General features: G+C 42.0%; 1 protein-coding gene across 4 annotated transcripts in view; it reads right to left on the reverse strand.

The window, feature by feature from the left end:
- VEGFC (vascular endothelial growth factor C) overlaps positions 1-17,899 on the reverse strand; it is a 129,044-nt gene that overhangs the window by 89,311 nt on the left and 21,834 nt on the right. Inside the window, exons 1-2 of one of the 4 annotated variants that reach the window (XM_032783541.2) lie at positions 15,229-16,980; positions 14,125-14,198 (exon numbers count right to left, since the gene is read on the reverse strand). The exons of 2 other annotated variants lie outside the window; for them this stretch is intronic. In XM_032783541.2, coding sequence (XP_032639432.1) covers positions 14,125-14,136 — 12 coding nt within the window. In that variant the 5' untranslated portion in view covers positions 14,137-14,198; positions 15,229-16,980. Of the gene's footprint in view, positions 1-14,124; positions 14,350-15,228; positions 16,981-17,899 lie in introns of those variants that run through there. One more of the 4 variants, XM_075066387.1, reaches the window with a different exon arrangement.

A 17,899-nucleotide genomic window follows, 5' to 3' on the forward strand; every position in this document is an offset into this window, starting at 1 on the left:
TGGCCGCGATTCACCGCTCCAGGCCAATGTGGGCTGCGGGAAGTGGCGCGGGCCGAGGGACATGCTGGTCACTGCTTCCTGCAGCCCCCATTGGCCAGTGAGAGCCGCGATCAGATGAACCTCCAGACATGGCAGGTAAACAAACCAGCCCAGCCCGCCAAGGTGCTTACCCTGGCAGGCTGCATGCCAAAGGTTGCCAATCCCTGATCTAGGTCCTCATATGGCACCCATGATCATAGCATCTAAGTACCTTAAGACACCCAGCTCATTTCCACATTGTGATCCTTGTCCAAGCAGCTGTATTGAACTTTCCCAAAATTTACAGAATTGGTTAATTATAGGGGACAGGAAGCAACGCCATAGTTCAAGATGTATTGTGGCTTCTGTTTAAAATCAATTTTTCATATATACAGAATAGGCCAATGTATGAATTTCTGAGGTCTTGAAAATACCCTTCCTTACATGATCAGAATCACAGATTCAAACCACATATTTCTATGTTCTTTCCTTTGAGTTTGTGAATCCTATTTGAGTCTATAGCTCCAAACAGCTTAAGAGAAACTCCCTTTAACTCAATTTCTAACTGTACATTACCAAGTATTTTTGCTCTTTTCATTTGTCAATATATGGCTACACATTCAAACATATATTCCTCATTTATTAACACGGTACTACACTGAAGTCATGCCCAGGCAGTTAAGTACTATTCTAAATGGAAATTAATATGTACAGTATTTCAATTTGCTTATACAATATTAATACAGCTGCAGCTAGCTGGTACATATTATTAAAGAATTAGGAATAAAATTTTCAGAAGGGAAAGTCAGTGAGGATTTAGGATCCCAAGACACTTAGGCCATTCTGAAATTTTTAACCTAAATATTAATTTAAAGGTCAAAAATATCTACAAAGTGAAGACAATATTACTGTATTTTAGCTTACAAGATATATGGCTATACATTAAACCATAAATGTTCTTACGATATCTCTATTACAATTTCATACTTCAAAATATTCTGCACATAAAACATACTGTACAGTTTATATATTTTTACAAAAAAGTGCAAGGAACATTGACATCTTGTTGATTACTACTCAGGCAAATAAAAAATGTTTTTGTGAGCCAAATTTCTGTGGTCATTAACAGTGCTGCATGTACACAAAATAACTAAACAAAAGAAAAATATTTAAATTGGATTAACTAAATAAAAAAAAGTTTGTGGGGAATCACATCAGTCTGCTCATGTTTTCTCCTGGCCAGCAATGCCAACTTCTCAGTCTCTAAGTGAATATCCTTTGCAGAGAAAGTTGTGGATGCTTTGTGTTGCTGCAGCCCCCTCCATCTGGAAAGTCAGATTCCGGGCCCTGCTCTGGCCTGTTCTGTAGGCTGCTCCAGTGGGGTATAGGTACCATAAAGAAGCCACAACGGCATCAGGGAGAATTCTCCTGTCCTAGCCGCAGATAGGGCTGATGCCTCCACCTCTGCATGTTTCCTTCCCTCCCTCTATCTTCCCCTGCCCCTCACAGTTTAGGCACATGCCAAAGATGGGAGGGGCAGTGGCCGTAACAGCTACAGCTATTCTGGTGTTCTAACTTATGCTGTAGGTCACACCAACATCCAAAGCAGGCACAGTACAATAGTTTAAAGTCACCTTTCCAGAGGCTGAATCTTCTGTTCTGTCTCTCCTGAGAAACTTAACACTGAATCTATCCCAGACTTTCTGCCACCAGGGGCCTGTTTCCTGACCTACAGAGGAAAAAGCTGATACAATTTTAGGGATATTCCTACCCTTATATGTCTGCATTATGCTCTATGTGCAAATATGTACACATTTGGAAATTTTTAATCTATGTGACAAGGTAAAATGAACTTTATCTGCGTTTTTTATACAGTGCCCATTATGGTTAATTGAATGCTTCTATGCTACTGTATCAAGTATCAGAGGGGTAGCTGTGTTAGTCTGGATCTGTAAAAGCAGCAGAGAATCCTGTGGCACCTTATAGACTAACAGACGTTTTGGAGCGTGAGCTTTCGTGGGTGAATACCCACTTCGTCAGACGCAGGCAGTGGAAATTTCCAGGGGCAGGTATATATATGCTAGCAAGCCAAGCTAGAGATAACGAGGTTAGTTCAATCAGGGAGGATGAGGCCCTGTTCTAGCAGTAGAGGTGTGAAAACCAAGGGAGGAGAAACTGGTTCTGTAATTGGCAAGCCATTCACAGTCTTTGTTTAGTCCAGAGCTGATGGTGTCAAATCCTATGCTACTGGAGTGCCTGGTAACTTTAAAGATGGGCAAATCAGTTTGAAAACTTTAAGTAACTCTAAACTGGAAATCCAAGCTTGCAACCCCAACTGGGTTTACTATATTTAGACCCATTTCCTGTTCCAGCAGGATCAGGCCCTTGATCCTTACCGTAAAATAAAGAGCAACAGCTTCCTTTCTGATTATGTGTCTGGTACACATTCAACACTACAAGTTAACAGAGTGTGAAACCTATATGAAGACATCAAGGACCAAATTCTGTTTTCATTCTAATGTAAATATGAAGTGACTATTGACTTCAATGGAATTAATCTGGATGTACAACGGAGTGAGAAGAGAATTTGGCCCTTGCTGACTAAAAAGCTATGTTTTTCAGAGTTGTGTGTGTCTTTGTGTGTCTTTAATACTGTTAGAACAAATCACAAAAATAATGGATGATATATTTTTAATATGCAAATTATATTCTGATTGCTCTGAATTTGAGAAGAATGTTTAGATTCAGAAAACTAAAAACTAAAGTATAGTATACTATGTCTTTTATGCTCCTGTATTCTGGACTTTGCTGCAAAAATGACTGAATGACGCATTTACTGTTTTAATGTTGCCAACTCTTGTGATTTTATCTCAAGTCTCAAAAAAGTAGTTATTTTACTTAAAGCCCCAGCTCTTGGAGACAGCTGATTTCGTAAGAATCTCAGCTTTCCTTTTTAAAAAACAAGACCAATGTATGTTTCTAACCCTTACATTTGCAGAGACAAGCTTTAAAATAGTAACTAAGTTACAGTTATATATTCTAAGGCCATAAAGGATAATTATATCATCTAGTCTGACCTCCTGCACACTAGAGGTCATAGGATTTCACTCAGATACCCTTGTATCGAGCCTAATAACTTGTGTTTGACTACAGCACATTGTGGTTAGATGCTGATAGATGTTTGGCTGGGTGTGTGTATTCCCTCTGTGTGCTACTCCAGCCCTGCGCAGACAGCTGGCATGGCATAGCTTGAGCGAACCACCCAATGACCCACAAGATCTGTTAAGGGATGAAGGCACCCAAGCCATGTTTAATGTCAACGAAGCACAGTACTAGTATCCCGCAGACTCTACTGGACCGCTAATACATGTATGCCCACAACAGTGGACCAGCTCAGTGAATGGCGGGACTTTCCATTCCTCCCTAGGCTGGACAAAGATACTCTCTTTGAGATATATCTTTATACCCTGATACAAACAAGTTAGTAGTGCCCCTCTGACATAGTTACTGTAGTTACTTCCCCTTGACGTGGCTAGTTATTACTCATTACCTTGTACATGTTGGTTTGATCAAAATATCTCTATTATGTTCTGTTATTCTGAGCTTATCATTTAGGAAGGGTCAGGGTGTTCCTGTTATCCTTGGGGAATGTTTTTGTACCAGCCTTCATATTGTAATATTCTGGTACCCACTTGATATTGGGATGTGTTTGCATGAGTGCTCTGTAACTAGCACTTTTTACGAATGTGTATTTTTGCAATATTAGCCCTGTTCTTGCCAGATTCTGTGAGCAGCTCCTGACTCATACCAGGCTTCTAATACAAGGGCTTATGTCTCAGACTCTCTTCCAACTACACACATCTTCTGAAAGGCATCCAGTCTTAAGCTGAAGACTTCAAGAGATGGAGAATCCACCATTTTCCTTGGCAGATTAACTACTGAAAAACTATCGCCCTCATTATTAAAAATGTATACCGTATTTCTAATGTGAACATACCTGGCTTTAACATCCGGCCATTTGTTTTGTTAGGCACCTTTCTCAACTATATTTAAGAGCCCTTTGGTAGCTGGTATTTTCTTCCCATGAAGATAGTTATACATTGTAATCAAGTCACCTCTTGATCTTTGGGATGAGTTCTGGTACTGTTTCAAATTTTTCAACAGCCTTTTAAAAATGCAAGCACCAGAACTTGACACAGTATTCCAGTATCACTCTTATCAGTGCTACACATAGAGGTAAAAATCACTTCCCTGTTCCCACTTACTATTCTGCTCTTCATACATCCACAGCATCACACTGGAAGTTCATGCTGAGTTGTTCACTATGACTCCTAAATCTTTTTCACTCATGGCTTTCCAAGATACTGTTCCCCATTCTATAGCACGAAGCACATTCAAAATGAGAAGGCAGGCAAACAAAATCCAATGTGTATCTTCTATTCAAACTTTTGTTCTCTGTACTTTTAAGTGTTGCCATTATTAGGCCATATTAAATGCTAATGTACTTAATTACAGAGGCCATAAAAGTCAGCATGCTCTGATACTTGGGCTAGTCTCTTTAAAAGGTAACCATCATACCCAGGGTTCTAAGAAGACATTTTACCCAGTCTGATTTCCTCCAATGCCCAGTGAGGATGGGAAATGTGTGGCTTTACAGAAGCAAAATTTTCATCCTTGATCTGGATAATGACACTTATCTGGATTTAAGCTTGTAAATCAATAAGTATTTTCATTACCTCATTTCAGTTTTGTCTCCTAATAAAGCTGCAGCCTTTTCCCAGAGAAAACAGCTGAATGTGCCATATTTTCTATAAAAACAAGACTTCTCATTAATTCCTCCTAGAAACTCTAGATCCTAAATACTCCTAAATCCTTACACAAATTATTCAAATAGGGCCCACTCCTGTTGTACATGTGTCATGGGTGGTTCCACACCATCTCAAAAGGTACATAGCCACCTAACTTTTCCTCTTACCCAGGGAATGATGTTTCCTCTGTACCAGAGTATCTGGGGATGATTTCAGAAAGGCAGTTTGCATGCACCTATGGATTAAGAATCTTTGCTTACCTACTTCCCAGAAGAAGTGTTTTTAAAGTAATTTGGAAAGGAAAAATGCTATAACAGTGGGGGCTAAATAATGTTCAAAAATATTATCTGAAAGTAAATATTATGGAATCATCTATGACAGTGGTTTTCAAACTTTTTTCTGGGGACCCAGTTGAAGAAAATTGTTGATGCCCATGACTCAACGGAGCTGGGGATGAGGGGTTTGGGGAGTAGGAGGGGCTCAGGACTGGGGTAGAGGGTTGGGAAGGGGTCAGAGCTCTGGGCTGAGGGTGCAGGCTCTGGGGTGGGGCCAGAGATGAGGGGTTTGGAGTGCAGGAGGGGCTCTGAGTTTGGGGGGGGGCTCAAGGCTGGGGCAGGTGATTGGGGTACAGGAGGGGGTTAGGGCTCTGGGCTGGGGGTGCAGGCTCTGGGGGGGCAGGGATGAAGGGGTTTGTGGTGCAGGAAGGGGTTCCAGGTTTGGGGGGGTTCAGGGCTACAGCAGGGCATTGGGGTGCGGACTTTCCTCCAGTGGCTCCCAGTCAGTGGCGCAGCCAGGGTGCAGGCACAGCTGCTTCCCACCTGTCCTGGCACTGTGGACCATGCTGTGCCTTGGAAGTGGCCAGCAACAGGTCTGGTTCCTAGGTGGAGGCACACAAGTGGCTTCACATGTCTCTCGCCCACAGGCACTGCCCCCCCCAGTTCCCATTGGCAGAAAACTGGCCAATGGGAGAGCAGAGCCAGTGCTCAGGGCAGGGGCAGTATGCGGAAACCCCGCAGGCCCCCTCTGCCTAAAAAAAAAAAAAAAAAAAAAAAAGTAACTTCAAACCAGTTTAAAAAAAAAAAAAAAAAAAAAAAAAAATTAGAACCGCTGCTGGTCACTTCCTGGGCGCAGCGCAATGTCGGAAAAGGTAGGCACTAGGCTGCCTTAGCTGGCCACTTCCAGGGCGCAGCGTGGTGTTGGAAAAGGTAGACACTTGGCTGTCTTAGCTGGGCACTACCACCGACGGGACTTTTAATGTCCCGGTCGGTGGTGCTGACCAGAGCAAAGCGACCCAGTGCCTTACATGCTGCGACCCGGTACTGGGTCATGACCCACATTTGAAAAACACTGATCTATGAGATGTAGATAACATTTTATGAAACATGTAACAGATGAAGTTTGACCACACATGGACAACTATCCCCTATACTTAGCAAGTAACTATAGCAAACTATCAACAATTTTCTTTGTACAGTACAAAGATAGTGAATGGATTTAACATTCCTTGGGGTTCTCTCCTAATAAGAGGAAATAGACTTAAGAGGACCCAGAGTTCTTTCTGTGTTCCGACACTGATAGAAATCTTAACCGCAGGAAGAGTTAAAATAAGTAGGATGCTGATTTGTCATTTAAACATCTACCATCAACAGCCACTAATTTCTTAGTTAACCTCTGCTTATTATTCTTGATAATTATATTTGCTGAATCTAAATGCCTGTAATTGATATTTCCTTTAATGAAGCATTTTGAAAGAATATCCTCAGAGAATGTAGACAATGAAGGACATATACCAGATGTGCAGGACTGGACCAGTAATAAAAGTAAGGTTAATAAACTGTAATGTGTGCAGTTCAGTTTTAGTATTAAACATACACACCTACAAGATAAAAGCAAAACAGACAACAGATATGTGAACATTTTACATTAAAATATGATATTTTGTACCCTTAAAATATCTTTATAGATTCATGGGGTTAGACAGGACCTCAGGGGTCATTTACTCTAACCCCTATCAAGATGCAGGATTTGTCATGTGTAATACTGTGTTTTAGTACAGGTATTTTTAGTAAAAGTCATGGACAGATCACCGGCAGTAAACAAAAATTCATGGCCTGTGACCTGTCCTTGACTTTTACTAAAAATACCTGTGACTAAAACTTGGGCAGGGGCCACGAGTGCTTGGGGGTGGGGGGAGGCATGGTCCAAGTCATTCAAATTAGTGAGAAGATCTCTAATGTGTTCTTTACTTATACTGCAGTGCAGATTCCACAAGCAATTAAGAGGAACACAGTCAATGTCTGAAGGTCAAAAATCAGTCTATCTTAAAGTTCTTATAACCTAATGGGGAAAGTTTCCTGGATCCTTTTAAAACATATATATTTTTTAAATATCTGCTATTCCATCACCATAAAATTTGATATTAATTTCATAGTCACTAGCTTTTTAGAACAAAAACAAAAAACAAAAGACCAAAGAGAAGAGAAGGTGGCCCAATATGTTCTGACTCCTACTTGCTCTGAAATGGAAATTAACTAAAAAATGTTACTTCTAGTGATTTGATGAGTTTGTGATAATTGACTTCCCTCACAGAATCAGAAGACAGACCATGTCGGGGGGTTTTTTGCAAATAATTTTTTACTGAAGGGACAACTAGTAAATTGAGCAGGGGACTAGCATGCCTAATCCATAGCATGCTTTCACTCTGCCCCCAAATCCTTCATAAGGCCCTCTTGGGAAGTACTCTATCGTATCAGACTCTGCAAAGATTACAGGATGGGTGTAGTCAATGAGTTGCCTTTCCTGTGGACTGCTCCGTTCCAGACACTACAGATACTGATCAAGTTCTGGTCTGCACTAAAAAGTTAGGCTGAGCCAGTGTAGGCAGCGTTAGATCAAAGGACAAATTTTTCTGTCAACCTAGCTACCTCCTCTTGGGGAGGTGGATTACCGATCCTGACCCCTCCTCTCAGTATAGGTAGTGTCTATACTGAAGCGCTACAGTGGTGAGCTGCAGTGCTGCAGCTGTGAGCATTTCAAGTGAAGACAAACCCCAAGCATTAATGTTGTTCCAAGAAAATTAGCTCACTGCAGTGGCTATTGTGGCAGAACAGAGAGTTACAGGCATCTGCTGCACTGCACTACCAGGGAGGAAGGGAAGGTAGATGTACATGGTGGAGGTATTCCCAGAACCAGAAACTGCTTTAATATATACCAGCACTAGCAATTAGTTTAATATGAAAAAATCTGCCCTATTCATCCTGATGGTGGAATGCTGAGGAAAAAACCTCAGCCTCTCCGTGTTGAAACTTATGGATCTTCTTCATGCTCACGCAAGGTATTTTTGTGCAAGGGAGAACTTAGCCCATGGGACCACATCATCCATGTAAAATGAGGACACAACACAGTTCATAGATCTGAACAGTGTTGAGGGGATTCTCAGTTACTGAATTCACTTAATTGAGAACAAGCTTAATTCAAACAGCATGAATAGAGATGAAAATAAAAAGTAACCAATAATTATTATTTTAGTAATTTAATGTAGATCACATCCATTTTAGAATTCTTTTCATGCACCAATGCTCTTACATAAAACAAACACTTTTTGGCCAATCACCTCCCATCCCATATGTTAAAATAATTAGCAATAATTGCTCAAAGGAAGGGCGTAGTAATTATCAGCTTATTTTTAGATGTTTAAAAACAACGCATGGATTTTGTTACAGTAATTATCCTTGTTTATTAAAAGTATGTAATTAATCAAATCACACACACATACAGTAATACTCACTACAAAGAAGCCAACATGAAGCTTAATAAATTATCGTGAATCACTCCTGGAAGCAGGATACCTGATTAGCTAAACCGGAGGTTCCCAAACTTTAACAACCTGTGAAGCCCTTTCACTAAAATGTCAAGTCTCGCGAACCCCCTCCTGAAAATGAGTATTTCCAGGGATTTTCTCCTTTACCTTAGTATAAATTATAAAAGCAGTGATCTTGGAAATTTGTTTTTATGACATGTTTTTTTTACACACTATTTATCATTAATTATTATTTATCATTACAATAATTTTATTACAATATGAAAACGGCAACACTCTTCTAAGATCTCACTTTCGTAGCGTGTGTCACTTTGAATAAGCCTGTTATAAGACAAGGCTCCTATGTTTCATCAAGGAGCATCAGATGTGAAACAGCATGAATGTATTAAAGAAGCCAACTCGAAGAGTTCCTCCTACAGAAGCATTCAGGTCTTGAGCAGTCCATGCAAACAACGCACAACGTTACAACAAAGCTTAAACTTGTTCTTCATAATAATTTTAAAAATAATACTAGCTGCTTATTTAATTTTAAACACAGCAAAAAACATCCACCTCCCTTTCTATTTCTTATAAGGAGTCTTAAAGTTTAAATCTCCTCAGTGTGATAGATATGCTTGATTTGACCTGCTTAGCTCTTGGAAGTACAGGGGCTCCAGCCTGCTGGCCCCATGCTGCCCAGGGTCCCCAGGGACAGCTCTGTCTGCCATTAGGAATCCCCCCCCCCCCCGAGAACCCCCTGTAACATTTTGCAAACCCCAGTTTGGGAACCACTGAGCTAAACCAATGGTATGATCTAGTATGGCAGTTACTAGGATCCTGTGATTTATTAACACCAAATTGTACCAGTATATAAGAGGACAAAGGGTAAAGCATAAAGGGAATGGCCCATTACACTGAAATAGGAAGTAAGTGTATATTTGTATGTAAGCCTTCTTTCTCTTCCCCTCTCTCTACTTTTATCCATTGTGGCACCTTGCAGAGACCATAAACAATGATAATTCCCAAGGCATATTTGATTTCATATCTTTGGAGGCTACAAAGACTTATTTTATTCAACAAGCCACCCCTATTTTCTCAATAAATCCTATGTATACATATTAAATAGAAGTGAGAGAACAGAGAAAATTCTATTGGAGAGAATGCTAAAGCACTCAAAGATTCCCAAACATAACATAATTTAGTAAGGTCTTGTCTGCACAGGGAAATTTACTGGCATACTTATTTCACTATAGTTGTAACTAGTATAGACCAGCCATTATACTACAAAAAAATCCACACATCTGAGCAGTGTAATTAAGTCAACCTAAGTCCCTGTGTAGATAGCACTAGGCCATCGGAAGAATTCTTCCATCGACCTAGCTACCGTCCTTCAAGGAGGTGGATTACCTACACTGATAGGAGAATCCCTCTCATTGACGTAGGCAGTGTCTATGCTGTAGTGTTTTAAGAGTATACATGCCCAAAGTCCCCAGTCTTATTCAAGAATTAGTGCCTTTTTCCAGTTTAGTTTATACCACTTTCAAAGTGACACAAGTTAAACTAAACAAAGCCACACTTATGCTGGAATAAGGGTGTCCACATGGGGAGTTATGCCAGTATAACTATGTAAGTATAAATATGTTGGTAAATTTCCATATGCAGACAGCCCCTAAGTAAAACTGGCTGAAACTCAACCAGAGAAAATGTTGCATTTGTTCTTCGCAGACACAGTTATGCGACCAAAAGGACCAACAATCTGGTCTTAAGCAGAGTAATCTTATCCAAAATTAAGACTAAATATTTCTCACACTGTAAAACATTCAACTCTGTCACTTAATGGAGACAACGAGGATGCTTATCCCCAGAGATCTGTGCAGCCACTGTGGTGGTTCTGCTAATAGAAATGCTTTTCGATTTCAGAATGGTCATCACAAAATGTGGATTTTTAAAAGGATTTGGCATATTACTAGCTGACTAGTAAGGGGTTTGAAATCTACTTTGGCAAGTTAATGATTATAAAAATGTTAGTTTGTTATTTTTCTCTCCTTCAAAGATTCCTGCACAGCACACAGCCATTGGCTTTAGAATTTCTGCCATAAGATCAGCCATCAAATCAACACAGTAATAAGATTTCATTTTCACATATTAAATCCCTCAACACAGTAAATTTATAAATTGAGAAAGGGAAATCCCCAACCAAATTATACCAGACAGTTAATGAACACACCTTACTAGGCATCACCATTAAAGTCTTTTTTATAGCTCTCTTGTGAGGCAGTTAAGTTAAAAAACGTGAACAGATTGTCTAAAAGCATGATAAACCTTTGCATGAGCAACTGCTGAATGAATAGCATGAGAATTTATCAGGAATAAAATGGTAGTTGTGGGGAATTAATTGGAGACATGATGTTCACAGAAAAAATGTTTAGATCCAAAATCCTTGTTCTATGTACAATTTATAAAACTCTAGTACAAAACATTCTAAATAGTGGCACAAATTAATACATTGCCACAAAGACTGAGTTAAAACAAAACCAATTTTTTTTGTCAATCTTCAGAAAATATGGGATACTCTAACTCATGAGACTAAGATTACTCCCACCGTATCATGCTGATTTTACTATACATAGAGTATAGACCTTTTCAGTGTAAAAGGAACGTGACTAGTTCAAAACCAGCAAAGCCAAGCTGAAGCACCATTTGTTTCAGTATCTACTATACAGTAGTAGCTGTGCTGGATAAAAGGAAAAGCAAAAATCAAGATGTTCAGAATTTGAACATTTTTTTTAACCTGGCAATTGTTTTCTGGTACAGTAACTCCTCGCTTAATATTGTAGTTATGTTCCTGAAAAATGCTACTTTAAGCGAAACTATGTTAAGCAAATCCAATTTCCCCGTAAGAATTAATGTAAATAGTGGGGGTTAGGTTCCAGGGAAATTTTTTTAAAATAATTTAATACTGTACACAGCAATGATGATTGTGTAGGTTGGTTGAGGTGGTGGAGTCAGAGGGTGTAGGAGGGTGGAATATTTTTGAGGGAATGCCTTACTGCTAAATAATGAACTAGCACTCGGCTGAGCCCTCAAGGGTTAATACATGGTTAATGGAGCATGAGCTTTCGTGGGTGAATACCCACTTTGTTGGATGCATGACATGCATTCAACGAAGTGGGTATTCACCCACGAAAGCTCATGCTCCAAAACATCTGTTAGTCTATAAGGTGCCACAGGATTCTTTGCTGCTTTTACAGATCCAGACTAACACGGCTACCCCTCTAACACTCTACAAGGCAGCACGAATGGAGGGGAGACAGCATGGCAGAGAGAGACGACACGTGTGAGTGAGAGAGAGACTGCATTGCCCCTTTAAGTTCGCCGACCTTTTTAAGCTGATTAGCAAGTTGAGACAACAGCTGCTGCCAGCAAGCTCCCTCTGTCCTGAGCCCTGTTGTGTGCCCCGCTGCTCTGTGGAGATGGCCAGATGGGGTAAAGGAGCAAGGAGCGGGGGGAGGCAGACACCCTGACATTAGCACCCCTCTTCCCCCACCCCACCCCTCACTCGCACAGCAAGCAGGAAGCTTCGGGGAGCAGATGCAAGGCAGAGGGCAGGAGCAGCACACTGCAATGGGGCAGGGGACAGCTGAACGGCAATTGATACGGGGGGGGGGGTTGAGAACTGCTGGTCCACTCTGGTTCCAAGTCGCCATCAGTTAGCTCCAATGAGCTGCTCATTCTGAAAGCAGTGGACAAAGCAGGCAGCTGCCAAACAACATTGTAAGGGAGCATTGCGCAATTTTAAACGAGCATGTTCCCTAATTGATCAACAATGAAACAACGTTAACCGGGATGACTTTAAGTGAAGAGTTACCATATGTGGCCAGAGCAGTTCAGACCTTTGGGTATGAATCCCCCTGGTTGTCACCCAGGCACGAAGCTTCCAATCACAAAAAGATGTTCACACCTCTTCTCTCTCTCACTCATGTTTGTTGTCTCTCCAGCAGTTTACTTCCAAAGCTAAAAATCCTATCCCACTCTTCCTATAACACTAGCCACTCTACCCAAGTCATAAGCCCAATGGCTATCTGCACTGCTGTTCAAGAAACAGTTGCTACTGATCTATAGAAAAAAACAGCAGAAACAAGTGCCCATCACAAAACAGAGTTTAAGAGCTAAAATATAATGTCAGATCATTATCAGTCTTGGAGATTAGTCAAAAGTGTATTTTTCATTTAAATAGTTAGCCAAAATCTAAAAGATCAGTCATCTTTCTGAACACGTCACCCTTCTCAAGTGGGCCCTAGTGGACGCCACAGATCTGTGAAATGGATTTTTGAGAGGCACCTGATATTTCTCCTGAGGAGAAGGAAAAAAAGGAAGGAAGGAACAGGGGAAATGAGGAAGAAGCCTAGAGGACTTTTAGGGAATCTTCTTTGTGGGAGGACACAGAGTGCACTAAGAAGAAAAACGTAAGGAGGCAGTAGAAGTAACGTATCCAGACTGTAGGAGGAGAGTTTCCCCATCAGAGGAAAAAAAGAGAAGTCAGAAACACCCTCTACCTCTATTACTACATTGTCTTCTCTTCCTCAAACTCTCCCTATAACTCCTACTTTTCATCTTCTGTTTGTTGAGGCCATAACTATTGGGAAAGAGGAAGAGGGAGGGAACAGGACATCCAGGTAACAGAAGGGTGAAAGGATGGGCATGAAAATCATCTCTTCTGGTTGGTTCCTCACTGCCTAAGTCACATCCAGAAAAAAATGCACACCTAGGGTCTGCATGGATCTGACCACTGTGCAGCAATACTTTTATACTTGGTTAATTAAAACACACCGGGTGAAAGTAAAGCAATGAATAGAACAAAACAAATACATGTCTCATGTATTTTACTCTTCCAATTTGCTTTTCATGTGACAAACTTAAATGATAGTCTGACAAGAATTTACATTAAACTCTCTGAAGCTCCATCACAAATCTTGAAACAATTCATTTTATTTGTTTTCTAAATGCTGAAAATTATTTCTGTATTTTCATTATAGATAGGAACTGCATAGAGATGGAAAAAAGAACATGAACATTGGAACCAGACAAGATCAGGCATATTCAAGCTGGTAGCATCCTGCATGACATAAATCAGGTTAGAATCTGAACAATCATCAACGATGACATTGTTTTGGACCAGGTATGATGTATATCTTTTTGAAGATTTTATAATACTGAATATGCTGTGTATAGACACATGATTAAAATGTGTAATGAACTACAATTAAATTGCCATGAATCTTACTGGACATTTATAGCATGTCAAAACTTGTAAAGATGATGCATTTTGTTTTAAAACTGGTTGTACATTCCATAGACTACTGTGAAGACATAATTTTGACCCTTAAAAAGTCACAAAATCATTAAATATATTGATCATAGTTCACAACTCAGAAAATAACTGACTCATAAAAATATCTCATTTTGCACAGATGCCAGACAGAAAAAAATATCCAAAACCTTGATGAGCATGAAGGCTGAATGATCATATCATCCTCAGATGTGCCTCTGAGAGAACAGCATTCATATGAATTCTAAGGAAGTAAAAAGAGTCATCCATTCACCAAATAATGATCTCTAAGTAAACACAGGTCTAAAGTAGTATTCCAACTTTTCAATAAAACATGGACATTTCTTAAAGAATGAAGGATGTAATATGCTAAAATGAATATAATTGAAAGGACTGTAATAAGGTAAACAAGGTGCTGACTTAACCTAATCATAAATGCACTTTGAAATTTGGATGAATTGTTTTATATTTGGGTATTAATCCACCATTTCACTCTGCGGCCTGTCAAACTGATCTGATCAACTTCTCTATCAGCAAACTGCAACAATCATTTTGATAATTTCTAAATACATTTTTGAAAAGTATAGTTCACTCAGCACATGAACATTTTTGTCACCGTGTAGACGTCCGCTGTTGGGGCTCACCCCTCTCTGGGGCGGCTGGGAGCCAGGCCGCCTCACTACCTGGGGCAACGATGACAGCTCAGGGCTCCAACCCTCAGACAGGGGCTGAGCAACCAGTTCAGTCTATTAGACCCAGGCCCTCGGTCAGGGCGGGGCTGCAAATAACAATGCAGAGCTCAGACCCTCAAGCAGGGGCTGAGCAAACAATGCAGTTTATTAAGCCCAGGCCCTGGGTCAGGGCAGGGCAACAGACAATGGTTCAGGGCTCAGGACCTCAGCCAGGGGCTGAGCAAACAGTTCAGTCTATTAGGTCCAGGCCCTGGGTCAGGACGAGGCAACAGATAATAGTTCAGGGGCTCAGACCCTTAGGCAGGGGCTGAGCAAACAGTTCTGCAAGGTAAGAAGCCGAGGCTCCTGGGCCTGAGTGTCGGGGCGAGGGGGAGACTGCCACTTGTGAGTGGGGTGGGAGGGGGGATGCAGGCCTGCCCACTCCTCTGCGTCCCAGCCTGGGGCCCTAACAGTGGCAGGCTGCCTGCTGCTGTATCAGAGGGAATCCTGGCCGCAACACACTGACATTGGCTCTGGGTGTGCTGCAGCCAGACTAGGGTCGGCTGCCCCCGGGCTACTTCCAGACTCCCCCTTGGGGCTTACCTGGATCCTGGGGTTGTCCTCTGCAGGGTCCAGGTGAATGCGTTTGTCCCGGCCGGGGTTGGGTGGTAGGTCCAGCCACTCCTCCGGAAAGTCGGCCCAGGGTAGCTCCAGCGGCTCCTCTGGGTAGCAGGAGCAGGGGAGCTCCGGTAGCTCCTCTAGGTAGCGGGCACGGGGGAGCTTGGGCCACTCTGGGCGGCTACCCTGGGTTGCAGGAGTCTCCCAGTCCCGAGCTCCCTGGGGGACGTCTGCTCGCTCCGGCTCCTGGGGCTTGACTGAGCTCTGAGGGCCAGCCTTTATAGTTCGGGGTCGGCGCCTGACCCTTTGCGGGGCAGGCTCAGAGCTCTTTAGCTCCGCCCAGTCCGGCCTCTGGCTGGGCTCTTCATCCTCTGGGGCAGCCGAGAGGCAGGCCGCCTCACTACACACCCAAACAAAGTACTTCGGGGCTTGAAACAAATACCAGACACCAACTAGTGAAGGTACTAAACCAACTCTCTAAAGGCTTATATGAAAAACATGTATCTTCTTTCTGCCATCAGAGTTTAGGATATAAGCACTGACCTGATGAGAAATACACTCATCGTCATAACCCCATGTCCTCTGGTATTTCTAATAGGCTGCTTTCCTTCATACCTGTTCAAGGACACCACCTTCTGTGCTATTACTAATACTGTCCAATTAATGTGGGACTCTCCATGCCTTACCTCCTGGCTGCTGTAAGAGATAGTTTCTCTCTTCCTTCCCTTTCTAGGAATGGTCCTCCCTCTAAAAATCCCTTTCTGATGTGAGAGCAGGGATTCCTCTCTCCCTCCTCCAACCCTGTTCCTCAGGGCTGGCCTTACCATGAGGCGAACTGAGACGGCCATCTCAGGTGCCAGACTGTGTGTGTCGGGGGCACTACTAGGACCCAGAGTGTAGAAAATTGTGTCTGCTGCTGGTGCATATGTACTCTCTCTGCTCTACATGCACAGAGAAGCTGGAGGAAGGAGGGCACAAGAGACATAACAGGCAGGCAGGAGAAAGGGTGAGAGGGAATAACAGAAAGCAGCAGGAGCTGCAGGAAGAAAGAGGAGGAGGAGCTTCTTATGTACCTCTCTAGCACCCCCATGAGCCTGGACAGATTAACACCAGCTTCTCAGGGAGTTTCCTGCTGCTTCTCTGAACCCACTTGAGGAGAAGAGGCTGTCAACTGAAGCAGTAGGAGCCAGTTAGCCCTTAAGATGCTGATATCCTCCCTCTCTCAGGCCCTGCTACCAGCCTGCTTATTTGTCCCCTTCAACTGAGTGTTGAGAGCCACTATAGCTGGGACAGAACAGCAGTCATGACTGAAAGAAGAAAACGCCCGTCTGGGGCAGCATTCAGAAAAAGAAAGCAAGCAAACAAAGCTTTTCTATCTAAGCAGGGAGCTCTCCTGAGATACATAGACACAAATGTTCACGGTGAGCCTTCCAGCCCCAGGGAGGAACTGAGTGGTGAGGAGATGCCAGATCTTCCAGTTAGTCAGTGTGCAGGTGACCTAGCAGCTACTGCAGCATTCATGTCTTCATCACAAATGGATGTAATCATGCACATTCCTGAAGAAAAGTATAGATCAGAGAAGAGTGTGGTGGAAGCGCAAGAAATAGCTGCTTCTGAGTTAGTTCCTTAAGTCTAGATGATCCAGGACTGTGGACCCACATGAGCAGTAGCCTGAGGGACATCCTTGTACTGCATGGGCCACAGCAAGTGAAAAACTTCATGTTCCCCAAAGACAATGAAAATAGAAGTTTCCATCCAACATATTGCTGGCATGAAATTCTCAATGGTGACAGAGTGGAGAGGCCATGACTTATGTACTCAAAAATCCAGAATGCTGCATACTGTTTTTGTTGCAAACTCTTTGAGATGAGACTACGGTTAAAGGCCACCATAGATGATCAGCATCAAGAGAAGATTGCATCAGTCTCTCTTTACTGGCAAAATGTTCTGAAAAGGCTCATTGCCATTGTGAGAATGCTTGCTACTTATAATCTAGCACTGCGTGGCACTTCAGATCAGCTGTATGTGCCAAACAATGGAAATTGCCTTAAAATTGTGGAGCTGATGGCTGAATTTGATGCTGTACTCCAGGATGAGTCACTAACCAAGAAATGTACACAAACCACTCGCTTGGAAAAACAATTCAAAATGGAGATTACACAGTTACTGGCAACAGAAGTCAAACAGAAGATTATGGCAGATTTAGAGTCAGCAAGATATTACTTTGTTATTCTGGACTGCACACCTGACATCAGCCATAGGGATCAAATGACTTTAATGGTGCGTTCTGTAACAGCAACAGAATCTAGTGAAAATGTCCCTGCAATGGTGACTGTCAGAGAGCATTTTCTAGAATTTATTGACATTGATGATACTACAGGAGCTAGTATGACAAATGTGCTTTTTAAAAAACTGGAAGATACAGGAATTGCGATAGCAAACATGAGAGGTCAGGGTTACGATAATGGTGCCAACATGAGAGGAAAGAACAGAGGAGTGCAGACAAGGATCTGAGAGTTAAACCCTCGAGCTTTTTTTGTCCCATGGAGTTCTCATCCATTGAACTTGGTGGTCAGTGATGCAGCATCAGCTTCTAGTGAGGCTGCTGAATTTTTTAATGTAATTCAAAGCATCTATATATTTTTCTCTGCATCAA

This window comes from Chelonoidis abingdonii, chromosome 5 (assembly GCF_003597395.2).
Source record: "Chelonoidis abingdonii isolate Lonesome George chromosome 5, CheloAbing_2.0, whole genome shotgun sequence".
Classification (NCBI taxonomy): Eukaryota; Metazoa; Chordata; order Testudines; family Testudinidae; genus Chelonoidis; species Chelonoidis abingdonii.